Source organism: Dendrobium catenatum, unplaced genomic scaffold, assembly GCF_001605985.2.
Source record: "Dendrobium catenatum unplaced genomic scaffold, ASM160598v2 fragScaff_scaffold_793, whole genome shotgun sequence".
In the NCBI taxonomy this organism is placed as follows: Eukaryota; Viridiplantae; Streptophyta; class Magnoliopsida; order Asparagales; family Orchidaceae; genus Dendrobium; species Dendrobium catenatum.
Window position 1 is genome coordinate 1166791 of NW_021319255.1, and position 27385 is coordinate 1194175.

Below are 27385 nucleotides of genomic sequence, written 5' to 3' on the forward strand. Positions count from 1 at the left end.
CCAAATTAGCTATCTCAGCCTCCTCGGACTTACGGTAATCTGTAACTTCATTGGCAGTATCAGTGATTTGAACCTCAAGGCCGGCGACGACCCCTGCCTCCTGAGCAGACAGGACATCACCGCCGCGCCTGGCCAGTCTGTCCCGTTGCGCCATCCTGGAGAAGGTTTCCTGCCCGGTTGGTGACTTCAGAAACTGCAGAAATCTGGTGAACTGGGCCATGCGTGCCCCTCTGAAAGTCCCGAAGAAACGCTGACTAATCCCAAGCTGTAACAGCTGCTCACAGCGACCAAGGTCATCGATATCTGCGAAGGGACGTAACATACCTGCGTAGATGCCATCAGTGAAGCCAGCAGTCATATAAGTCTCGTAGCGGAAGAAGGACTCATTGATCCCAAGCGTGACGAGGGAGGAGGCGGCAGAAGCGATGACCTCTTTGAATTTCGTAGGAGGTGGAGGGCGAACTTCAGAGGGGAGGGTGTAGGATGAGCTAGCACCTGCCATGGTCGTCTGAACGAGCAGAAAAGCACGAGTACGCCGGAGGCTCACAAGAATCAGAAGGTATCTAATTCTTTTATTACAAAAGAATTTCTTCGAAGAAGTTCAAAAGTTAAAACTACATTTGAGTTAAGTTTGTACAATAATTAGAAGAGATCCAAACAAGGGCGGACCAAAGGCCAAGTTTGTTTTAAGTAGATTTTAAATTATTTAAATAAGATTCAAATTTGGCAAAAATAATATTCGATCGAGTAAATTTTAATTGTGATTCACATAAAGTTAGACCAATATAGACTTGTTTGAACCTTATCGATTATTATTCAAACTTTGTTTGAACATAATTTTATTATCTACATGATTCCCTACTTACATCTCTCTCTCAAAATGACTAATAACACATTTTCAAATAATTTCTTTTTTTATTCATAATCAATAGAAATCATTAAGCAAATCGTTTTTAAGTATGCATCAATAACATTTAAACATCAGAAATATTTATTTATAGATGTCTAAGATTTCTTTTGGGGCAGCTTTCTTACTGCTTCTTAAAGTAATTTTTTAGTACAATAATTTTTTAAATTAAAAATTTTGCTCTAAAAAATTATTTTACAAAGCAATAAAAAATTGTCCCAAATGAAATCTATGTTTAATTCAAATATTTCATTAAAACTTTCTAATCGTTATAGTGATCTTTTTGCTGTGATGTCAAAACAAAAAACAAAAAAACATCTCATAAGTTAATAAGAAATAAATGATTGAATGTATGTGACCAAATTAGAAATGGTGTGAGTCCATATTTTTAAATTAGGACATCAACAAGAATTAAGATTGCAATCTAAAAAATAAAATATTAAAAAAATTTATCTCAAATAGACCCTTAAAAGTAATACATCCTAAAAAAAAAAAAAAAACAATCATCCTAGAAAACATAAAGTTTGATCCAATGCAATTCCACAAGATAAACCCAACTATTAAAAAAGTGGTTGTTTTTTTACTAACAAATCATTGGATATAGAACTAGAAAGATTATTACGTGTAGAGTCCGAACGTAGAAAATCATTCAATTTTGTGAATGAGTAGTAAAAACGCTGTTATTGTTCACCACTGTACTACGTTTTTACTATTCAATTGCTTTTAAGTATGCCAATTGACTCATTAAAATGAAGTACAATAGAAAGTGCTCAAATGCATAATATGTACATAAACGATACATGTACACAGACAACCATTCTTGCACTTGCGCCTATCGAGCTTCAAAGTTGGGTGGTTAGATTCAGTGGAAGCTTCACCACATTCCTGTATTTAATTGAATTACAATTGGTTCAGTTCAATCAATAACAAAGAAGCTTGATTTGTAGATCAAAAGCTAAAAAAAATAGATGGAAATCATATAATGGCTAACCTTAGGACTAAATTCATCTTATAATCCCTGAACAATACTGAAGACAGAAATCAGAATTTCGACGCCTATCAAGACAATGATAAGCCACTCCAAAAAGACTGACTTCCTGTTTTCAAGAATTTCCTGAAGGAAGCGAATGTTATGCTGCATTGAGAGGAAATGAAAGAAAATGTTCATATTCAAGCTTTGGACAGTAAATAAATAGATTGATAATTTTGATGAGAAAGATGTTAAAAGGATTCCAGAAGAGGAAATGGCCATCCATTCAACTTACCTCAACGAACTTTAACTTAAAATCAAGGTTTCCAAACCTTTGACTAAGCTCATATTCGTCCCGAAGATATTCCCAAATCTGAGCATAATTCGCATTTCTCCAAGCAATATCTGTCCTGTAAGAATACAAATATTTGAAACTATTTTGATGGAGATGTAGAACCTTTGTTTCCCTAGGAAGAAATGGAAAGCCCCAACAGAATAGAACAATTCAAATGAATATCTTTTTAATGAGAGCATGAAATACTCTCTTTCCTATAGATTTCCTGAACTAAGAGCCTCCCGAGATATTAAGGTTTCGTTTGAGACAGTTTTTATATTGCTTTTTAAAATGACTTTCTAGTTAAAAAAAAATTGATTCAAAAAAAAAAATTTGTACTGAAAAGCCTGTTTTAGAAAGCAGCAAAAAAATTAACCAAACTAAGGCTAAGCTTACTGGTTTTAAACCACAGCTGATGTCAGCAGAAAGGCTTGAGTTCTATTACACTGGAATGTATTCGGGAGGGTTGATTCAGAAACCTAATGTGTTATTTACCAGCACCAAATACAACTATATATATATATATATATATATATACTATATTAATGAAAGATGAAAGGTGCCAAGAGACCATCAAGAGGATTAATTATTCTGTGCGGACGGCGAACGCCGTCCAGAGAACAACCAAAATACGCCACGTCATCCCCTCGCTCAGTATCGCGGCTCGGTATCGCTGAAGTGGCGTATTCTGGTTGGTCTCCAGATGACGTTCCGCGTACGGTCTCCGCACAGAATAATTTCTCCATCAAGAGCCTATTACACAAACATATGGCTAGAATTTTTTAAAGAATCAAATGAATCAAGCAGTTGAGAAAATCAAGATTACCTCTCAAAAAGTCCAAGTTTTAGAATGACATCTGCCATGTTTGAGTTTGCTTTTCCAACCAACTGAAAAAGTTTTTTCCTTTGCATGGTAAAGGTACCAGTTTTTTCCATCCCTCGGTTAATATCAGTGAATTCTGCAACCATTCCATCAACCTAAACAAGATGGAGAATTCAAGTCATATATTATCCTTTAAAACAGTTGACAATATATCAGTTTTTAGTAATCTATTCGAGACATACTTGCCGGATATAGTAGTCTAAAGCAATGCTCTGACCAAGAACACTTCCAATTGTTCGGATTCCATCTATGCTCAAATTCTTAAGCATGATGTAATCAAGCCCACCTTGCATCCATACATCCAGAGTAGGCTTCTCTACTACGGCATAATCTAAAATTAAATAGAAAGGTCTTATCAAGCAAAAGCTAAGCTTCTTTTCAATCAGCAGTGGATATCAAAGGGAAAAATAACGAAATAGCATAGATAGCTACTAACATTAAAAGTACATTTTAATAGCCACATGCATGATGAAATAATTCACATAGAAACTCAAAACAATATGTCACAAACCTTTCAAATGTATCAAATACAGGCTTCAAATATAAAGTAAAACTGATTTGCTTCTGCAGTTATGACTATCTTTGTATAATTAGGCATACTTAGCCTATTACAGGAATTATGTGCAGACGCCGAATGTCTTTTGGAGACCAATCAGAATGTGCCAAGTCACTCTTTGCTCGGTACTACTTGGTGTCGCGGCTCGGTATTGCTGATATGATGCATTCTGGTTGACTTTCGAACGGCGTTCTGCATCCGCTCTCCGCACAAAATAATTTCTCCCATTACAGGGGTGCATCCCATAGTTTGCCCAACAGCAACCCACGCATAAAACTAGGGACTGTTGTGTCCTCCACCACCAGTCAATAAACCCAGCAATCTACAGCCTGCTTATCTAACAAACTTATTCACCTTACCAACTACTAACCTAAACTGCACATTTATGATCTAAAGGAGTTCAGTAGTTAACCAACCCAATCATGGCTCTATAGCATAGAGCTTATCATATTCAAGTGATGGATGTATAAGCAAATTTCATCTGCAACATAACCTAATACAATAAAGCCCCTAAAATTATAGGAGAATGCATCAAACCATTTTTATTGTTTTACATTAATATGATACGTGTATAACATCATAAGGTATGGCAGATAAACCATCTATGCATAATTGTAGAAATAAATCATACTTCCATCCTTTTTTTAGATATCTTGGGTCTATTGTTCAAAATGATGGTAGAATACATGGGGATATTATTAGTAGAATTGAAGTTGGATGGTTGAAGTGGAGGAATGCACCGGGTACGTGGTGTGATAGAAAAGTGCCCCTCAAACTTAAGGGAAAATTCTATAAGATGGTGATGAGACTAGCAATGTTTTATGGCACAGAGTGTTCACTATTAAAAGATAAGCATAAAATTAAGTTAAATATCACAAAGATGAGGATGCTTAGGTGGATGAGTGGCTTTACTCTTAGAGACAGAATGTGAAATGAGTATATACGTGAAAGGATGGAGAAACTCCAGTGGCAGATAAGATTAGAGAGAGTCGCCTTAGATGGTTTAGTTACATAAAACGTTGGCCTTCCGATGATCCGGTTATGAGGGTAAATGTATTAGATCTTAACTATGTTAAGAAAGATAGAGATAGACCTAAAAAGTCTTGGTTAGAAAGTATTCGAAATGACATTTTAATTAAATTTAAATAAAAATTTGACTTTTAATAAGACAAAAAAAAAACTCATTTAGCTGACCCCACGTAATGGGATAAAGGCATGATGTTGTTGTTGTTGTTTATTTTACAACAATCACAATAATTTAGCCACTGGGATTATAGCACCCGCATGTCAATCATATGGACAACTATTCCTGGTGAGTCTGCATGTCAAGAAAGGAAAAAGAATCAAAAAATAAATGAACAGTTAACAAAACAAAAATAAATAAATAAATAAAAAGTGCAACAACCCCCTAGTACCATCATCAGATTTCCTGAATGGGCAGACGGACGCCAATACAACAGCCAATATTTTCCTTATTTTTCCTAAATTTTCTTGGTGATTTCATTATTGATCATTGCTGAAATGAACCCAATCCTACAAGTAAAATGAAATTGGCATATGAAAAGAGAGTAAGCATCTGCATGGAAACATGATTAATCTTCACTAGCTTCTTCCTGATCCTTCATATAAAAGCTATCATTAGCGTGGTCCAAATTCTTACTGTTTGGAACCATCCTTATGAGCCCACCTTCTTCACTTAGTTCAGTTGAGTGCTAAACTTCAAATCGTTGTGTTCCATGTATTTATCTTTAGTTAACGCTTTTTGTTCTTATTTCTTTAACATTAATTTCATCTAACAACCTTATTAATGCACTTCAGCCCATCCTTATAAATGGCTAAGCTAATTTTCCAATACCCTATTATCACTAGGCAAACTTCCATAGTCTAATAGTCAATTCTTGCTCAACTATTTCTAATTTTATCATACATTGATATTACTATTCCAATTTCTAATACTCATAACTCAGCGGAAAATATAATTTTTTACCTACAACTAGGGCTGGAAATGAATCGAGCCGAGCCGAGCTTTAGCCTGTTCGAGTTCAATCTTGTTTGTCAAAACCGTGTTCAAGCTTGGCACGAAACTCGTCGAGTTTTTTGGACAAGTGTTCGAGTTCGGGCTCATTTAAAATGACCACGTTCGAGCTCGGCTCGTGTTCAAATTTGAGCTCGTTTAATTTCATGCTTGACGTGCCTCTTATCAAGCGGCTCGTTTATAATGAGAAGACCACAATATACAAAATATTTTTTTATTATCAAAATTAATCCGAGTGGCACACCATTTGAAATCCACCCAACCCGCCAGCTTCCCGCAATTCTGCAATTTGCCTAGAGATGTCTCTGTTTTTATATAGCAAAAGTATGACATTCCTGCCGGCATGGGACTAAATGCTCACAACATATTTTTTTTTTAGTTTGTTGATACCACGGAGGAGAGAGAAAGGGAATTGAGACTTCAGGCAGGAATCCGAGTGGCACACTATCTGGAATTTAAAAACTTTTTTTTTTCTGAGCGGGAATTGAGACTTGAGGCAGGAGTTTATAAAATTTTTATATTTAATAAAAATTTTAGTAGATGATTTAATAAAAATATTTCTAATTAGATAGATTAATAAAAATATAAGTTAAAAATATGTCTAATGAAAACGGTTAAAGTTTAAAAAATTAAATTAGTAAATATAAATTATTAAATGAGTATATTTAATAGTATTTATTTTTAAATTTCTAATTTAGCTCTAATCAAGCTTCTTAGTCGAGCTCTAATCGAGCTTGTTCACGAGCTTCTAAGCGAGACTGTTCATGAACATAAATGAAGCTCAACTTTGAGCTCATTTAATTTCATGTTTGGCGAGCCTCTTATCGAGCAGCTCATTTATAACGAGACGACCACAAGAGTGTTCAAACTCATTTGTTTACCTTATCAAACGAACATGAATGAGCCCTTATCGAGCCGAGCCACAAGTAGCTTGTCGAGCGCTCAGTTCATTTGCAGCCCTACCTACAACTAGAATCTATAAAGCACAGTAGTATTATTGTCATTTCATATTTGCATCATCCTAATTTTAGTGAATGGAATTAATATATTAAATTCTAAATTAGGTTTAGTTTAGGATGGCTTTCTTACTGCTGCTAAAAGCAATTTTTTAGTATATATATATATATAACTAAAAACTTGTTTTAAGAAGCAGTAAAAAAAAACCGTCCCAAACAAAACTTTAATCTAAAATTGTAAAGCAACCACAAAGATTGTCCCCCTCTCACGAGCCCACAGGTGTAAACCAATGAAGAAACCTCTACTCCATAGGCTAACAAGGCATGACAGCTAATTGTAAAATACTTACTAGCATGTTGTGCCATGTTGCAGAGCGATCCTTGCTTTTGCGATCGTTTTATTTTAAAAGTCCAATTATAATTCTATAAGTTAAGAGCTTATTTGTGAAGGTATTCTTTTAAACGATAGATCAAGGAAACTAATATTATCACACCAAGGTACCACTTAATTTCTCACAATATTGACTAATTTGCCAGTTTAAAATCCACTAAAATAACATTTAATTTTCTATTCTTTGTTTCAACAAACCCACACACAACTTTCTTAAATTTCCTTAATAATTCTCATTTATTTCACAAGAAAGCATCAACCATATTCCAATTATTTAGGGTCAATTTTATAAATCACCATTCTTTATTCGATCATGCTGAATATTGCTTAGAGAATTTGAACCAATTATGTGTCAAAACTTTTTACACAAATTCTATCAATGTTATCTGTTGTTAACCCATTTTTCTTTTTAATTCTTCAACATTATTTTATCTACTTAAGATATTTAATTATTTCAATCTTTCATTGTACATGTCCAAATCTCCTAAATCTATTTTCCACCACTTAATCTTCAATAGATGCTATTCCCGCAATCCATTAAATATAATCATTTATAAATCTACTATTTATAATTTTCCATGCATTTATCATAATATTTATTATTTTTACTACAAAACAACTTGGCTATTGGTGATTTCATAACCACATAAAACTCAAATCAATACACCATAACAGGTTTAATTGCAATTTCATAAAGTGATTTTCACGTCACTATAATATTCTATATGAGAAAATATAATTGAGTCACTTTCATTTTAACCACCTAGTCTAAACTTTAAAACTTATATCCTCATCTATATTCACAAAATTCTCAAGATAACTAAATTTATCATAACTAGGCACCATTCTATGATTAATTAATCTTGATTGATAATTGATATGTAAAACCACTATCATTACTAAGATATTCTACTAATCATCTCTTTTTTCTCTTAAACCTTTACACATTATTCCAACTTTTATTTTATTTTAAAATGTCTCAAAAAATAGAATTTTCATTAACAAACAGCATAAAATTCATCTCCTTTCGAATATCATTTATAAGCATCTTCAGTACTGATAAAAACTATAAATGAATTTTATGTTAATCCTTGATATAATCCTATTATAATGGATAATACTAGTCAATAATTCATCACCTATATCCTTAATAGTTTTAACATAGCTTTAAAACATTTATTTTCCTTTATGCATACCAAATAATTACACCTTCCATTTATTTCTTACACTTGGAGATAAAACCACTAATAGAGAGCTAACAGAAGAAATTGTAGTGATGGTTTAAAAAGGTATAGCTGGTGAAAAGAAGACACATAAAAACAAACGTACCATCTTTTCTCATATCGGGTAGTAAACCTGATGCATGTTTCTCAACAACCTTCAAGTATCCATCAGCCTCGTGCTCAGAAACATTGAACAGAACAACAGATCCATATTGGAATACTATCATGTAGTGGCATTTACTCTCATTTAAAGAGCTAAACTCCACAGCCTGATGCACAGTAATTCAAAAGTAAGCTCAAGCTTCAATATTTAGAAGGTTAATGAAACTTTAACATCAATATCAGCCTAAAAAGATTTAAAAGCTCAAATTCACAATCTTGTTCAAAAGCAGCAAGTGGAATAACAATTTTTTTATCACATATCATAGTCAATATCTGATAAAAGGCCCTTAAAGCTAAAATAAAAGACTACAAAAATAGAGATTGAAGTCATCGCCGACCTTTCTACATACATAACATTGTTGAATAAGAAAACATTGAACCTGGAAGCAACAAAAAATGGCTCCATACCAAGTGAAGATCAAAGCAAAACACATGCTAATATAAGGAGAAGGCCCAAAAAGAAATCTTGCATTCAAAGTCGAGCTCAAGCAACTCCACTAACTCAAGGACTCATGTTGTCGAGTGTGGGTCTCTGAAAGGGAACTGCTCGAAGGGGTTAGAATGCAAAGGGTATGATCGCACTATCCTGTAGGACAAAACAGTTGCAGACCTTTACACTCTACGCAAGCTGGCTAATGAAAGAGCATATTGAATTATACATATGATTATCAATGGAAAATAACGGCTTTCGCATACATATCTCGATGGATAATGATATATTTGAATCAAAAGTCATGAGATTTCCTTCATTCGATACATCTGCTTGAATGAGGTTTATTTGATGTTGGCTTCGATTTTGCGCGGGTGCAAACCCCCATGTTTAATTACATCTTATGCCTCAACCTAAGAACACTCTTGATTATGAATGTTATTTTATTTTCTTCTTGATTTGGTGCATAGTGGGATTTCTAGGTTTTCTAATCCAAATGAGATAGGCTTAACATACTATTCAACACGCAAAGATCATGCAATCATCCAGTCGGTCTGAAGGGAAGAAACTAACATAGGAGAAATAGCACATAAGGCATGTAAAGAGAAAGATGAAAGATATGTCATCACTGGGATATAGATAAGTGAGATTTATAGCCTCCCAAGAATGTAGAGCTCATCTAATAATAAGGCATGCAACGACATACTCATAACGCCGACCTTTGATCCTAAATCTACAAGGGATGTACTGTACTCTCAATACTAATGCCCTTGACCTAGCTAATGCAAGACAACGAGAGGACTTATAACTCAAATCCCATAGGAAATCTAAACAGCTCCAACCTGGATTTACCACCTTGCTCGAAAAGGGGCCCCAGCTAAAACTCCACCTAGCATTTCAAACTTATATAGTTCAATATTATGCAAATACAAGAGTAATGGGGAGGTACATAAGGGGAATGCTATGTTAATGGAATGGCGAACTATCATTCTATATGATAAAATAAAATCTGCATGCTTGACTCAGGCTATGCAAGAAGGGAGGGTTAATCAGAACTAGCCGGTAGCCACCATAAAGTGGGCTTGATTTTTAATACAAGTTGTACTTTGAAAAAGTGACATAAGAGGGATTATGCATTAAATTTTGAAAGCATGTTGGTTGATTTTAAGCCTTATGTTTCTTTTATCTTAATTAGGCAAATTTATCTGTTATAAAAAAAAAATCTTATTAGCCTAACATGAAAACTCTGTCTGAGCCACCCCCAAGCAAAACAATCAAAGAAACCTAATAAAAACAGACAATTCTAGCATGCAAAAAAAGTAAAAACACTATCCATCCAATAATAAATAATAAATAATAAATGAGTGGCCAGAAGTGCATATGGGTTTTGCAATACACCCCAAAAAAAGAAAAATAGGTAGTTGGGCTTTACCATAATTACAACTTAGCCTAAAACTATACATTATTGAAATGGTATGTGTGGAGTTGATCGATCTTCACATATTTGATCTTCTGCCTTTTAAAATACCCACATACTTACATATCTTTCCTAACTAAATTACATATGAAAAAAAAAAAAAATACATAAGCTCTCTATAAAATAGAGATTAACATAGTTATAATAAAGCAGTTATATTTACTTCCAGACCTAAACCTTAGGACCACATTCCCAAGGGCTTAGCAATCCTTGTGGCATATGTTAGAGAGCGCATTTGTAATGATAATTATAGAATTTTGATCAGCCCCTTGGAAGATAGCCACTTGCAGAAGATATTTCTAAAAAAATTCTAATCACATAAGGGAAAATACCCACTAGTCAATCCACAAAACAAGAAACAAAACAATAAAAAACAATTCAAAACATAACACCAAATCATAGCATCACAAATGTAAAGTAAAATAATAACGAAATTGAAAAATATTATCCTAGCTACACCCTATCTTAGCATGCCTACAAAAATGTGTCATATCCAGCACCTAAGTGTGCAAAGTTTGTGTTAGCTAACTGCCCTAATTTAGATGAAAGGCTTAAGTTGCATGGTCAAGCTCATATTGTTTAATTTATTAACCCAGAGATTTTTCTTTAAGTGATTAGTCATTTAAGGTGAATTAATTATAATTTTATTTTTAAAGTTATGAATTTGATTATTAAGTTATGAAAAGCCCAACATACATGAGCCATAACCTGTGTTAGAGTTATAAAGAATTGGCAAGTGACCCATCCTCTACCTTAAACCTAACTAAGGCTAGAATGATTATGAGGCTATAAGGGTGGCTAATCCCTCCTTAGTTTTCTAAAATCTGAGGAAAGACTAATATGTGACACATTAAAGTGGACATATTGCCCACCACAAAAATCCTAAGTTTCCTATATTTAGGGTTAATCAATTTTAAAAGAGTGATATAGGAATGGAGCATAAAGATATAAAAGAGTTCTACCAGATCTAAGATTTGACACTTATGTGGTTAAAGAGTTTGATTGGGCTCCTGAGGGAGTGATTTATGCAAATCTTTGGACCTTTCTTCTCTTACTTGTGAAATACATTGCGTCGTAACTCATAACAAAGGGCATGAGGATCAAAGCCTCCTTAGGACACATAGCCCCGCAACTCGAGGATTACAACAAATATACCTCACATCAAAGAAGATGATACAAAATAAACACAAATCAAACATGGGTTAAGACATTAAGGCTTGATTTGAAGTACATTTACTTCTCCAACATCACATCTTATATTTGAAAGATACTTATAAAATAAAGCATTCTTTTTGTAAGATTTATAATTTAACACCTATTCCATCAATTCATTCATGAAATTGTCATAACGGGCATAAGGACCAAAGCATCATTAGGACACGTAGTCCCGCAGCTAATGGTTTACAGCCTATAAACTTTATTCACAGAATAGGTAATATAAAACATTTCAAAAAGTTTTTTAATCATGAAAATTTTGTAGTAAATGAAGTTCATATATGGGATCCTAGACTAGGTTCAAGCAATAGAGCCTAATCTATCACCTATTAGAGAGACACACTACATAAAGCTAACATATAGATTAACCTAATATGTTAGAACTTGGATTTTATTTTACTTATCACATTCTTGAAATGTTCATGGGAACAAGATTTAAAAGCTCAAAATCATTAAGAAGGTGATTTTATAGTTGCTTTAAGTGCTTTATTAACAAAACAAAAAAATACCCTAGCGAGATCGGCTTCGTGCGGAAAAATATCGATGCACATGATACAAATGGGTGGCCTACACTACAAGCATAGTTAACCATATAAAGGTCACTAAGATTCACAAAAGGGGCAAGCCTTGTCCAATAAGGTCAAGGCTTTGTTAGTGATCTAACATATGGCCAATGTCTAACACCTCCTACCATATATATTTGGGTGAAAATAAAAACAATCCAAAGTATGTGTGCGAGTGTCACCAAGTCATTCACAATAAAAGAGAGGTCTTAATAAAGTTGCATAAATTATGCTTGTCCTGACACAACGAAAGAGCATCTCCTGAGGCTTTGGGAACTATGACTCGCCGATCGACACACAAAACGATGTCCCTAACAAATAATATAAAGAGAACACACATGTAAGTAAATGATATATAAATGTTTCATGAATATGTGAAACATTGCATATAACAAGATGACCTAGGCCTACATGAACAAAGAGACAATTTTCCAAAATTTTAGGCCAAATAGTAACCCATAACTTTGAAAAATCAAATACATAATCTAGGGGCCTAACCAAGCCTAGAGAAAATTAACGGATTAAGGGAACATCCCCTAATTTGCTTTGCCAATATTTAAGCCCAAGACAATGGTCGGTTAGGGAGTAATTTGTAAAATACCCCGAGTTCCCAAATTACTCTCTAGGTATTTGTCAAAACACTTTAGATTTTATTTTTAAAATGTGGGGCTTGTTATTCCAGTTTCATAGAGCCCAAGATCATTAAATTGGCCAAGAAATGAATTTTTGAAGTTATGTGCATTTTTAAAATTTAAAATAATTTTATTTAATTTTGGTAGTGACCCATGGCGGCGGTGGACACGTGGCACACTTGGGGGACGAGGGGCAACACATGGCGGCGGCGGGAAGCGAACGTCCCGGCGTAGGGACGGCGGCCAGCTCCGGGACGGAAACTACCACATGTCGACGTGTGGGTTGTTCACTTATCCACGTCAGCATTACACGGGATTTGTGGGCAGGATCCCATGCAATGGGCTGAAAATATCGGCTGCTCGGCGAAATCTAAACTTTTAATCAAAGATGAACAATCCATATTTCGTCTTCTTCATTCAGAAAAGCTTTATTAAGGAAATTTCTTTTACTTGTTGCGGGTTATCCACTGCACCAAACTTAATGAAATTTTCAGGGAATGTTTATGACCTTATGAACTACTTACACCTTGATTTTGGGGGCTTTATATGGTGTATTTTGAGAGTTATTCACAATCAAAATTTTAACTAAAAGTTGTGATATACCTCTATTTAGTGGGTGAAATACCTCATTCTTCGGCTTGTTCTCTTCGTAAGAACGAAATGAACAATTTCTTTGAAAGTCTCTCCTCCTGAAAATGCCTGAATCGAAAGTTTTGACAACTGGAAGAAAAACGGCTTACGTATCGCCATGGATCTCTCCTCTAACACACTTTTGACATTAGGAAAGAGTGGGGTAGCGAGGAAGGAAGCTCCAACAACCAAAAGGAAGGAATGGGATCTCTGGAGGTGGCTTGGTTGGAGAGTTTTGAGTGTTATGTGTGTTATGAGGGTTTTGAAAGGTTTTGCCCTATTATAAGTCATAAGGTTTGCATGGAGGGTTGGGATGGCTTGGAGCTCTCTCTTGGAAGCTTGCCAAGTGTCTCATGAGGTTAGGTGGGCAGCCTTTGGGCAGGTAAGGACAAGCCAAGGTGCAAAGCCCATTTTGTTATTTCATAAAGGGGGGACCATTTGGGTTTGATTTGGGTTGAACCAAGGTCTGAGTTGGGTTCAAAATCCTCCTAGAAGTATTCTAGAGTGATTTGGAGGTGTTCAAATCAACTGGTCTAAGGTTAAAGATTAATCCAAGCATTTTGACAATTTTGCCCTTTTAGGTTTTTTTGGACTTTTTTAATTAATTTGATCTCTTTGATTGGTCAAACTTGGTCAAGATGACTAGCATAGACCATGGGGGGTCCCTAGAAGCCATGTGACATGCATGAGATTTGACTAAATTTTACTTTTTTGAATATATTTAAGTTTTTAAATAAGTTTGACCACTATAATCGGTCAACTTGGTCAAGATGAATTGCCCATGCTTTGGACTCATCAAACTAAGGGACATGAGTTTGGAATTTGAACCATACGCATGAGACAAAAAAAGAGTTCAACATCGAATACTATGTAACCAATACACTAACAACTACTCCACAACCAATACAACTATCGAGTACACATCCAACATAAGAATCCAAGTGCTACCAATTGGATGCAGTTGGCCTACTACTTCTAGACATATACCACAAAACAGACAATTAAGAATTGAGAGTGATGAAAACATATTAGTGACACACCATCTTATCATCACCTACATTATCCAGACCAGACAAAATTAAACAGGTTTGAATCTACCTTATTAGGATTATTTCTATAATAAACATATAATCTAGTATTGTTTTATTTAGAGTAAAGACTTTTCTTTTATGAAAAATCCATCAAAATTCCTTTTGATAGATATTTTAATTGTTTTCCTTAGATGTAAAAATCCTCCTTGCAAATTAGGGGATGCTTGTATGAACTATGAATGAAATCATCTCATCAAAATTGAATCAACTGGAAATTTGACTCTCTCTCTCTCTCTCTCTCATATTTTTTGGGACTTCAAGTTACACCAACAACAGCTGGATTTCATTTAAATCAAGGATGATATGCTTCAGAATTGCTTGCTAAAGCTGGTATGACAAATTGTAAACCAATCTTAACACCACTGTCATCCAAACTACCTACACTCACTGATAATTCAGAACTTTATTCTCAACCAAAATTTTACAGAAAACTTGTAGGCTCCTTACAAAATTTAACAATTACATGACCGGATATTCTATTTGTTGTCAATATTTTAATGTCAACATATGCAAAGGCCATTTCTTATACATTTTCAACTACTGAAAAGAGTTTTTAGATATCTTTGTGGCACAATGTATTTTGGGCTTCCTGTCTCTCGAACCAATCTACACTTACATGATGCTGACTCTGACTAGGCTGCTAATATGACAGATCACCACTCCATTACTGGCTATTGTACATATCTCGACACAAGACTTATCATGTGGTGTGTTAAAAAGCAAATCATAGTTGCTCAATCCACCACAGAGACATAATATCGTGCTTTAGCTACAACTACCACTGACATCATTTGGTTAAGGCAGTTACTTAGTGAATTTCAAATTCCCTTGTCTCATCTAACAAAACTCTTTCGTGATAATATTTCAATACTAGTCTAGGCCAAAAATCCGGTCTTTCATACTTGCACTAAACATATTGAAATAGACTTTCATTTTATTAGAGATTGCATCAGATTTCATCACATGAAGTCCATCCTATTGCATCTCAAGACCAACCAGCTGATATTTTTACCAAATCACTATCATTGACTTGGTTTTCTCAACTATGGCACAAGTTAACAATTCAACGAAACATTGTCAACTTGTGGGGAGGTGATAAGAGATAAGTGCCTAGATGATAAGCTATCTTCAATACTGATACAACCGCTCTCAGATCCACTACTACCATGCTGCATTACACGTCTTATTTCAGAACTTTTTCATCACCACCGTTTATTAAAAGCCTGCAGCAATCTTCACCTTTCATGCATAACTAACTCGATTTTATTCTCAGTCCTTTAAGTTTATATATGGGAGTGCTGCAGCTTACTTTCATGGTGAAAAATACAATGAAGCCTTGATGCTCTACTGACAGTTTTACTGTGTTTATTGGTTCTTTTATTTTCCTGTAGATCCTGTATCTGTATTTCCGTTTGCTGTTTTATCTTGAGTTATCAAAACTGCAGCTACATATTTAACTTAACAGTAGGCAACTTCGATTTTAATATAAAATTCAAATAGCTCTCTTTCTGTTTTCCTACCTGTTCTCTGTCTCCCTGGCGCAAAACACCCCCAACTCTCGCTCCCCGCGCACCACCCCACAAAAATCGATAGCATGTTCTAACACAAAATAAATCAAGTCTATTGATCGCTCCAAACAAGCTTTGAATGAGAACAGAACCAAACACAGTGCATTTGAAATATGGTATTGTTATTTGAATAAAACGGTTATCTAAACAACATTGAACCAAACAACAAGCAAAAAACAACACACATTAGGGTAAGTTGAAGCCCAAAGACCAGCAACCTAAGCATTCCATAAAAAATTTCCACTCCTCAACGATGAGGGCATCCGAAACCGTATTGCGGAATCCTAGAAAGCAGCGATTTTAAGCAGATAGTATTCAACATCAAATGTATGGGAGGCCTTACCTGATCTCCCTTGAAATCATAGTACCGAAGAACCACATAATTGGTGGCGCGAGAGCTCGGAGGAATCACATTAAAAGCATTCTGCGCCTGCAAGCTCCTCAAATCGATGCTGCTATCCGCAATGCCACACACACAATCAATATTTAAGTTGGTCAACTAACAGCAGATACAGGAAACAGTGAAAATCAAAGAACCTAGTACAGAGGAAGTAAGCCTTGACGGGGATGAACCGGCCCTGCTTCGCCTGCTGAACCTCAACAAGGTGATCGTCATACGTTTCGTCCTCTGAGACAGGTTGGTTTTGATGTTGGTGTTGGAGGTGGTGGTCCTTCCAGTCCAATTCCTGGCCAGGGGAAAGAGACGAGAAGTTATTTGCTGAATCGATGGCGTAGGGGCGGAAGTCGAGGAGGCGGAGAATGATAGGGCGGTGGAGAGATGGAGGCCGGAGTAGAGACGCCTGATTTAAGGGATGTTGCAGGCTGTCGAAGGTGGTCAAAAGAGGCGATAAGGTCCGAAAGGAGCGGGCTTTGGTGAGGGAAGGAAAGGAGAAGCGAGAAGAGCGGGACGAGGAAATAATGGCCTTGAGATGCCTTTCCAACGAGCGTGGCCACCACGTTTCCATGGGGATAGCACAAGGGAGAAGAAATTGATTTCACATCGTTAGAGAAAGAGCGACGGGACGACGGAAGCACAAGAGAAGGGAAGTGGAGAAGTGCGAGAAAGAGCAAGCGAGTCTCAGAAAAACAAAAGGGGATATTTTTAACGTAAGCATGATTAGAAACTTAATTATGTTAATATGCACTGATAAAAAAAATTATAAGTATAGTCGCCGGTTCGAGAAGCAATTAGTAGCTAAATTTGTATAAATTATTCTGTACGAATACCGGACGTCGTCCCGAGGTCAACCAGAAGGCGCCACGTAATTTTTTTCTACTCGGTATCGGTGATGGGTACGGTTCGGTACTGGGTAATGTAGCGCATTCTGGTTGGCCTCCAGACCATCTGGTGTCCGCACATAATAATTTCTCCTAAATTTGACCGAGTAAAAAATGAAAATCGTGCATGTAACATGAATGGTCAAGCCGCTCGTTGAACTGGCGACTTACTTTGGTTTTACTTTTTTTTTTTTTAAGTTGGCCGGCTAAGAATTTTATTTTCTTTAGCACAGTTCATCACTTCAACACTGTCGTTGTCAGGTACCAAGTCCTTGATGAGAAAAGTGGAGGGTTGCATTAGGTAGTCGACTACCAGCGTAAAACATATCGAATAATCATGACATGAATCATTTAAAAAATTGTGTTAATGTTATGGCGTCCCCTGGAAGTGACGCACTATATGGCCTAAATACAGTGACAAGTGTGTAAGGGCCGCTGCAACGGCACCTGGGTGCAGTGTTAAATAGGTAAGGGTTCCCACATCAATGATGGATGTGTGCAAAGAAGTAAGTCCATGAAACTAAAATTAGGATAGGAACTTGGAATATATGCTTCCTTACAGGAAAATTAATAGAATTAATATATATTATGATTTATAGGAAAATAAATATTTTGTACATTCAAGAAACTAAATGGGTTGGAGAGAAAGTTAAAGAGATTAATAGTTTAGGATATAAACTATGGTATTCATATATGAGTCGTATTAGAAATGATGTATGTGTGATTATAGATAATAGTTTGAAGGATAATGTTATAAAAATTAAAAGAATTATAGATAAAATTATAGCTTTAAAGATTAATGTTAATGCTAAGATTGTTAATAATATAAGTGCTTATGCTCCTCCAGTAGGTTTGGATATGAGTTCAAAATTAAAATTGCATGGCCTACTACATGAAACGAGAAGGAAAGAGATAGATGACTACAATGTTAGAGGCAAAGATGGAGGAGATGCCAAATTTGGCTCAAGAGTACGAGATACGATGGAGGCGAGGTCGAAGGTTGGATCTTGGTGTGGTTTAGGGGTGTAAACGAGTCGAGCCGAGTCGAGTATTTGGCTTATCAAGCCTAGCTTGTTTAACCCTCAATGAGCTCGAACTCGAGCTCGACTCGTTTAAAAAATACCAAGCTCGAGATCGACTCGAAAACTCGAGCTCGAATCGAAAGCTCGAGCTCGTTTGAAAAGCTTGAGCTCGAATCAAAATTTTAGTTTTTTTTTAAATTTGTTTATAACAGATAATTAAAATTTATTTTAAATTATGAAGAAATAAATATATAATGTAGACGAAATAAATATATAATGAAGAAATTTATTTCTAACAAAACTTTAACTTTTAATTTCTTAAAAAAATAATTGTAGAAGAAATAAATATATATTGAGCAATTATCAAATTTCATAACCTCCATTTTTTCACTTAATTTTTCCTTATAAATGTAATAATATATTAACATAATTTTCTCAAAGACCATATCTCCTTTATTTTTTAAATAAAAAATCTTTTAAAAAATGATTAATATCAAGTGCAATTTTTATGCAATTAAATACAATTAAAACTTGATAAATATGGAAAAAAGCATTAATATCAAAGTTACACCAAACTGCATATCATCACATCATTACAAATAAAATGATAAACTAAAAAACGGTAGAACTATTTTTCAGGTCCAAAAGAAGTTTCAAGATATAATAAAAATTAAAACTCAACAAAAGGTAGAACTATTTTTCCTTTTTCTATCTGATAATCCAAATGCTTCAAACTCTTCCATCTCTACTCTCTAGTACAAATTAGTATGCAGCAAACCTGAAAAATAAATAAAGATAAAAAACCAGCTTCATAGGCATGTTTTATATTAAAATAAATAAAGATAAAAATATTTGATGAATGTAAAAGTTAATCATCAATCAAACTTCAACTTACATAATTTTAACTTACCGTTCCAGAACAACTTGAACCATCTTTGGAAGAACGAAGATGCACCAACTCAGCACGGTTCTCTGCAACAGCTTCAGCAATACATTTAAGAGAGGAAAAGGTTTGATGCAATGAAAAAGGAATAACAAGGTAGCCTGTCATCCAGCTGCTAGTGCTATTGCTAAAGAAGATTGCAAATATATGTAAAAAATGCTCGTTGCAAAAGAACTAAAAATTGCAATCATTTTTGCTGTCATTGAAGCAAGTCTAAGAGAAACCATAACTCGGATATGCAACTGCAGAAAGGATGATTTATCTTCCACAGCACAGATAGTCTACATGAAGATGCATGAACATTATAAAAAGGAAAACATAATAGAAATGCTGAATATGAAGATACATCAGTAACTATGAAAAAATGTACAGGTCTAATGCAGAACAAAGAGCCATGAAGAATATATTTCTAACCTCAGTTTTTCTCATGTAATTGGTAGGACAATCTCCACCTCTTCATCCTCTTCCTCCTCCTACAAAAGCAAAGATAATTGAATATTCATATGTAAGTATTTGGGATATGAAATATATGTGTTCTATCTTGTATGTAACATCATAACCTTAACCCTTCCCTTTAAGCCATAGTGGCAGCGAACCCAGTTGGAACCATAAAGGAGAGCTTGCACAATGTCAACCCCTAATTTTGATCGGTATGTATCAACTACTCTTTCTCCAGCACTGAAAGTGGATTCTGAAGCAAATGTACTAACAGGGATGGATAAAATATCCACTGCCATTCTCGAAAGTATGCAGTATTTGGCTTGATTGTTTTTCCACCATGCTATCACATCAAACTTCTGTTCTTCACTACAAAGTTCTAAGCCATCTTCCAAGTAGTTGTCTAAATCTGATTTTATAGGCCTGGTGCTTGTTTTGGATGAGACAAATGAGGTGAAATCATGCCAACCACTATATTATTTAGAATTAGATTGATGGTCTACACTTTGCAATGAATTGGTTGTGCTCCTTGAACTCCCTCCTGCAATACCACCATCACCATCCAATTCGGCTTCAGAACTTCTAACATATTCCTCATACATTTCATAGAGAAGACATCTAACATGCTGCACATTTCTCATGCTTTCATCTCCATGATATATCTTAGGGTAGGCAAACTCAATTACAACAAACTTCATTCTTGGATCCATCACTGCGCCAAAAGCCATGAGGAGATTACATTCGCCCCAATATTTATCAAATTTAGCTTTCATCTTCTTAGTCATCTCCACTATAAAATTATCAGTAGAAATTGCCCCATCATCCAACACTTTCTTAATAGTACAGATTTGTGAAAGAAATAAATTTGCTGTAGGATAGTCCGTTCCTGAAATAATATCAGTTGCTTCGTTGAAGAATCCCAAAATATCACATACCTTTTCAATTTTATCCCACTCCTCCTCTGTTGGACATGCTACATATGCCACTTCTCTTTCGTTATATGAAAAAAATGCTTCCCTTAACCTTAATGCCACTGTCAACATTGAATAAGTTGAGTTCCAACGAGTTGGGCAATCCATTACTAGCTTTCTAGTATGTAACTGTAATTGTTGGACAACTTCAGAAAATCTGACTAACCTTGCTTCAGATGCATTAACAAAATTCACAGTGTCTCTAATTTTATCAATAATATACTCCACACTTTTTATGCCATCCTTAACCATAAGGTTTAGTATGTGAGCACAACAACGGACATAAAACAACCTTCCTCCAAAGAATAGTTTTTTCTTAACTCTAAAACTATCTTTTAAAAGTTTCATTTCCCTATCATTATTTGATGCATTATCAACTGAGATAGTAAAAACTTTATCCTCAACACCCCATTCACAAAGTTCCTTGTAGAATGTATCAACAATTTCGGTAGCTATATGTGGTGGTGGCAAATGCAAAAAACTCAATACTCATTTCTGTAACTTTCACTGCGAATCAATATAATGAGCTGTGACTGTCATATATGAAATTCTCTTATTTTTTTACTTCCATAAATCCGTGGTAAAACTTATTTTGTTAATGCCCTTTAAAGCATTCTTCAATTTTTTTTCTCTCTTTCATACACTTGTATGACATCATTGTGTGCTGTTACCCGTGAGTATTTCACAAAAAAGGGTGACATAGACTTTAAAATTAAGTTGAATCCAAATTCTTCAATAATAGAAAATGGCTTCTCATTAATTAGAATGTAATGTGCTATCATCTCCCTAACTTTTTGATGATCGTATTTAAATGTTGTCAACATTCCACCATCTTAACTGCTCAGAGAGAATGAGTTTTCTATATCTGATGGTTGGATGTGTAAGATTTTTTGCCTTTTTATGGCACGAATCGTAGCAGCACATCGGTCCAAATGTCTTTTAAATTGTGTAGTTGCACCAGTAACTCTAATAAGAGTTGTTTTTTATAATACACACATTCTCCTTTTTTTCCCAATAGGAAGAATAACTTCCTTGAACTCATCCCAAACTTTAGATCTTTTTTTTCTTTATTTCTTCCTATAACATCATCAACTTCTTCAATATCATCCACTTGATTTTCATTAGTCCACTTTTCAACCTCTTCGTCAATCTCATTATCAGTATCTGTGTATTATTCTCATTCAAAGGTTGACTACCAATATAAGAGTGAAGATGGTCATCATGTCTTTCAGTCTCAATATTTGCAGGCCCAATATTATCCCCTTCCATACTAATTGGTGTTACATTCTAAAAAAATCATAATAACATGAGAATTGAAAATATATTAAACATCTAAAAACTAATTCTAATTTTTTTAACTGCAAGTTAGATAATCAAAATATAACCTATACTTCAAAACCCACAAAACTAATGAACTCAAACTTTTGTTATAAATTATAACAAAAGAAGCCATTTAAAATACAGAAAGGACTCAACTATACAACAACACTATAACAGCAGTACAGCACATTGAACTAAATCTAGGCACATGCATGATTTGCAAAATTTTACATACAGACTATAACAACACATTGGATAAATAATAACAGCACATTAACAGCACATTGGATAAAGAATAACATCACATACAAACTATAATAACACATTGGATAACAGGCTAACAGCACACTACTACAACGAATGATACGAAACAACAGGACACTACAACTGCGAATGATAAGAAACAAAAGGCATAAACGACATGAAGGGAAAACAAGCATAAATGACAGTATTAGAAGAAGAAAAAAAATTCACCTACAATGATAAGAAACCCCCAAATCAAATAAAGAAGGAAAAAAAAAAACAACAAACCCCCAAATTATTCAGACATGAAGGGAAAACATGCATGAAGAGAAAACTCACCCAGACGAGATGCCGAATGTCCGACGTCGCAGTGAATGACGACGAGGAAAACCGTGAAGTGGCGTGAATCGACTAATCGAGCAGGAACCCTAAGCCTAGATGCCGAAAACCTAAGCCGTCCAACGAACTTCATGGAATAAGAATGCCCAAACTCCCGTGACCCCATCCAACGCTCGCAGGCTTGCAGCCGAAAATCGAAGCTATCCAACGAACTTCGTGGAAGAAGAAAGCCTGAAATCCAGAGTCCCGTCCAATGCTCGCAGGGTTGCAGCCAAGAAACGAAGCAGATCTGGACTCTGGAGAGAAAAGGAAAATGAATGCAAAAAGATTTAGGGTTTAGGGTAACATATGCGGCGGGTTTAAGCCTTTGGTAACATAGTCGCTCGCCCGCTGTTTGATTTTTTAATCAAAACATCAAATATTTAAATAATAATATTTATTATTATAAATATGATATCTAATTATCTATATTATATAAATTAATCGAGTAGCTTATCAAGCTTTCGAGTCGAGTCGGATTGAGTTCGAACTCGTGCTCGTTAAGTAAACGAGCTCGATTATAAGCTCGAGCTCGAGCTCGAAGCTCAATAAGCTCGTCTCACGAGCTCGTTAATGAATCGAGTTCAAGCCGGCTCACAAGTCGGCTCGGCTCACTTACACCCCTACTGTGGTTGTCATGGATGTGGGTTGGGTGAATATGGGTGGAGGCGCTGAGGTGGCAGGCTTTATAGTAATTGTAAAAATGGCCTCATGTGTTGTGGTGCTGGAAATGGTGGCGTCGTAGTGTTATTAGATGAAATAGAGCCTCATTAATATTAGGCTTGCCCCGCTTCAACACTGCGCCCGCTTCAACACTGCGCTAACTCGACAAATCTGTTGGCTGAATTAATGCATCATTTTGCTAAATCGGTGCTTCTTTATCTTTCATCAACTGCTCTGTCGTGATGTTGTAAAAGTTTTGTGTTGTGGTGATTGAATGTGCAATATGGCGTTGCGATATTATAATGATAGTCGCTCCAACGTTTAAATTCTTAAGACTCAGGTGGTTGTAGCATAAATTTCTAACACCGCGAAGTTATGAAGTGCTAATGTGTTGAATTATTTATTTCTTTTTTTTTTTTTTTAGACTGCCGCTGCAATTCCTTGGCCTGTCACCGAGGCATTATAGACGCTGTGGTGCTGGTTCAACACTTGTAATTTTTTTTTCTAAGATTTTTTGCATAAACATAACTAATATACTATATTTTAGTGAATTTATATATAATAAATAATTTACACTTAACAACTTCATAGATATTAAGCATATCACAATGTACTTTATACTAAAGCTTTTCTTACACTTATTTTTATCTAAAATATCTAAAGCATGTAATACATAAATAAATTATTTGCATGGCCTACTACACGCTTATAACTTCACTTTCACTTATGTCTCCTTTTAAGCCTTCCATGCCCGCATATAGCAAGTGGGGTCAGAATAGAACATAAAAGAAGCCTCTCGCATCTACACAAGGAAAATGGAGTTAGAAATAGAGCAACCACCTCTCGCATCCATACTAGCCAGATATGGTCAGAACTCAGAAATAGTACATATAAGGCTCTTGTATCATTTCAGATAGTGCACTTATAATATTTTAAAAACCAGAGCTCCTCCAATGCCATTTCATGAATTATACAACTTGACTGCAACAATATATAATTATAATTTCAAACATCATTGTGATGATGTTTGGACTAATAGAACTATCAAAGTAGGGTAACATTACATGTATAAAGCTTGACACACTTAATATTTTTTTCAATTATAATTTTAGAAGAACATCCATAATAGCATTTTAAGACTTTTAGGGAACTATCAAAAATACTAAAAAAATCATATTTTATTCAATATGCCCAAAAAAATCAAAAAGAAAATAAACCAATGAAACTTTAACTTATTATAGCCAAAGTTTCTAAAGTAAAATATGCTATATTATACAAAAAGTTACATTATGAAAGCATCATAGAGCCCAAGGAAAATATGTTTTATTTGTAATTTGTTATAAACTTATTGGAATTGAAACTAGATATGGTTACTTGGAAGTCTACCTTGTGTTCAGCGAAATCCTTAACTGGCCCAACAAATGAATCCCAAGCTATCGCCTTCTCTCCTCTCATATTTGACCACTAATGGAAATACGAGGCAAGGAGCATCAATTTTAGAAAATAGTTTTAAATATTTATATACAAAAAATATCATTTTTATATGGTGTCATGACACTCACTTTCATAGCACTGCAAAGATCCATCGAATATTCTAGATGCTCCTAGATTCTCTTACTTGAAAGCTCATAGCAGTGGTGGTTCCATCTAGCATTCATGTGCTCCCTCAAATCTTCTACCCAAATAGAGAGGAAAATGCCACAATGTCACCATTCCCGGCATCGTGACACCATAAAGAGCATTTTGCCTCCTTTTGATTTTCTCTAATTCTTATATTACTTAATGTTAATTAAGCATTTTAGGACTCAAAATCAATAATTAAATCAAAATATGCAAGGGTTCATACCAAATTAGTTCGATCAATCGGATTTTGAAACAACGAATACCACATGTAGTCAGGCAACAAAGGTCAAAGGACAGTGTTTTGATGACAATGGTTAGAGGATTAGAAAATGCCGGACGACGGAAGTCGACGATGTTATATCTACTATAAGTGTGTTGCACCCATTATGATCCAGCCCAATAAGCCATGTGTATTAGAACTTCTACATTTTTATTCTGCATAAGTCTGGGATTGTTCTACATGTATTGAATGTTTAAATTATGTTCTGAAGCATGTCCTGAAGGTTTGTATGCATGAAAAATCATTTATGAATTTTTTTCCTAGGGAGCACTACAATGTTGGCGTTGATGGTGTTGTGGATTTGAAATCTTTATCTTTAAGGGAATTTAGGGTGCGTTATGATGGCATGCTCTTTATTGATAGCGTTATGGCACTGTATCTTCGAGCACTGCTGTTGACCTCATTTTTGTATGAGGTCACTTGGGCCACTCTTGACTCTAAATCATCAATCCAAACTCTAGGATCCTCCTAGAATCTTAACCTTAGGATCTACCCAGATCTTAGAATCCAACTCAAATCCAGAATTTGAAACCAAAATCCACTTCAATATATTTTTTTGCTAACGGCCCAATTCGGAAAGTTATTTGAGATTGAGGCATGGTATATCGATTTTAATAATATGAAATTTTTGAGAGTTTTATTATTAAAATTATAAACTAATAGTGTAAAAATGGGTAAAAATTTTCATCTGTTAAACTTTCATATTGTTATTTTTTTATGTCATAGATATGAGTATTTTAATATTTTGGTATTTTCTTAAGAATATTAACGAGGTAAATTAAAAAGTGCATTATTTATAGTAAATTGAAAAATAATTATGACTAAAGAAAATAATACTACAGTATATTCAAAGCTTCAAAATAGTGCTATGAACAACCCCTAATAATATGATGATATTATGAAATTATAAAATTATGCTCAATTGTTGAATACGTTGGCTACTAATATAGCTTATCTACTTAAAATGTATGATTATGAGGAGTTTTGAGGTCAGAGAAAACTTTATTGTGTTGAATGCATAAGAAAGGATCTGAATTTTTGTATATCTATTGTGCTGAGAATTTGAGAGTCATAGGGGTCTGTTTTTTGATATGCTAGCATATGGAGTCATAAGAGCCTAAATTCTTATGTATATTACTATAGGGTCTGATTTTTATAGGGATGTATAAGGGCCAGAGATAAATTTATTACTTTCTACTATGATATTTGAAGTACTTGTTTATTTATATTTTATACAAAGTTTATTAAATTTCAATTCTCTATTACCACTACTCTATTTAGTATAATAGTTAGTTAATAACTATGTTTGATTTGGTTAAATGCATATTGGGTTAATTATTAAGAATTTTGATCAGTGGGTGTAACCTAATGAGTTATGTTGGCTTTCACCTATTTTGTACTCTATTTCAAGTCGGGGTAGGGGTAAGGAGTCAGTTGAGTAACAGATGTTACAGGTTCTAATTTCTAAGTTTGTATAGGCATTTTATAGTTTTCTAATTTTGTAGAGTCATTGTTATTCTCTTCTCTATTTTATATTTAGCTGTAGTCTTGTATTGTATTGTAAAGATTTTGTTGTATATACTTTTTGATGATGAATGAAAAGAAAAATTTGTGAATGAGTATTTTCTATTTTTTATAAATTAATTAGTAGCTCTGTTGTTTGTTGATATTTATAAAAAATTAAAAAAAAGGTTCTTCAAATTAAATATTGGGCTTAGTTTGTTACCATCCAATATGATATGACCCATTTTGTCTGTGGGTTATATTGAGTTGGGTTGTGATAGGTGGACCATATTTGGTCAGCGAAGGACTGCAAGTCGTAGTTAAGAAACGAAGATTGGTGGGCTATACACAAGAAATGGAGGTCAATGGACCAAAGTCGGGTGACAATGATTGGATGATCGTAGCTGGATTCTGATGGTGGATGTTGGTCGATGTTCCAATGATAGTTAGATGATGGCCTAACAATGGCGGTCAGGAATTGACTAATGGTGATGGTCATAAAATAGTGTCTCGGACAATGATGCTCTAGGATCCTTAGAGCCCTAGAGCTTTCATGGATATAAAGCCAAAGTCTAAGCTCCCCATCAGATTTTTGAGAGTCACATACCTCATAAATATATCTAAAATTCAAAATGCACCAACAAATGAAATGTTTTGATTCCCTATATCATAGATTGATCTTGGGCTCATTTGATTCATC

At 34.7% G+C, this 27385-nt stretch overlaps 1 protein-coding gene and 1 long non-coding RNA gene across 3 annotated transcripts; both read right to left on the minus strand.

Annotated features, from left to right (window-relative positions):
• Nucleotides 1-1501: 1501 nt before the first annotated feature.
• LOC110116673 (sporulation protein RMD1-like) lies at nt 1502-17101 on the minus strand. 2 transcript variants are annotated; one of them, XM_028696644.1, is made up of 8 exons: nt 16561-17101; nt 16367-16478; nt 8362-8524; nt 3277-3425; nt 3038-3189; nt 2173-2287; nt 1899-2042; nt 1502-1792 (listed from the first exon to the last, which is right to left on the minus strand). In XM_028696644.1, exons 1-7 carry the CDS (start codon nt 16986-16988, stop codon nt 1917-1919), a joined length of 1245 nt encoding a protein of 414 aa, XP_028552477.1. In that variant the 5' UTR covers nt 16989-17101; the 3' UTR covers nt 1502-1792; nt 1899-1916. The 2 variants fall into 2 exon arrangements, with proteins under 2 accessions (XP_028552477.1, XP_020706014.1); XM_020850355.2 differs by having other exon boundaries at nt 16367-16475; nt 16561-17100.
• A 1761-nt stretch (nt 17102-18862) lies between these two features.
• On the minus strand, nt 18863-21562 carry LOC110116650. Its single transcript, XR_003701417.1, has 4 exons — nt 19827-21562; nt 19681-19739; nt 19234-19295; nt 18863-19101 (listed from the first exon to the last, which is right to left on the minus strand). It is a non-coding gene; the product is annotated as an uncharacterized LOC110116650 (long non-coding RNA).
• Between the last annotated feature and the right edge of the window lie 5823 nt (nt 21563-27385).

Excerpts from the sequence above, each read along its gene's own strand:
- LOC110116673 (XM_028696644.1), bottom strand. The coding sequence starts at position 16,988 with ATGGAAACGTGGTGGCCACGCTCGTTGGAAAGGCATCTCAAGGCCATT. Across the intron at positions 16,479-16,560 it reads GCTTACTTCCTCTGTACTAG|CAGCATCGATTTGAGGAGCT; the intron begins GTTCTTTGATTT and ends CATTGCGGATAG. Across the intron at positions 2,043-2,172 it reads TTAAGTTAAAGTTCGTTGAG|CATAACATTCGCTTCCTTCA; the intron begins GTAAGTTGAATG and ends CTCTCAATGCAG.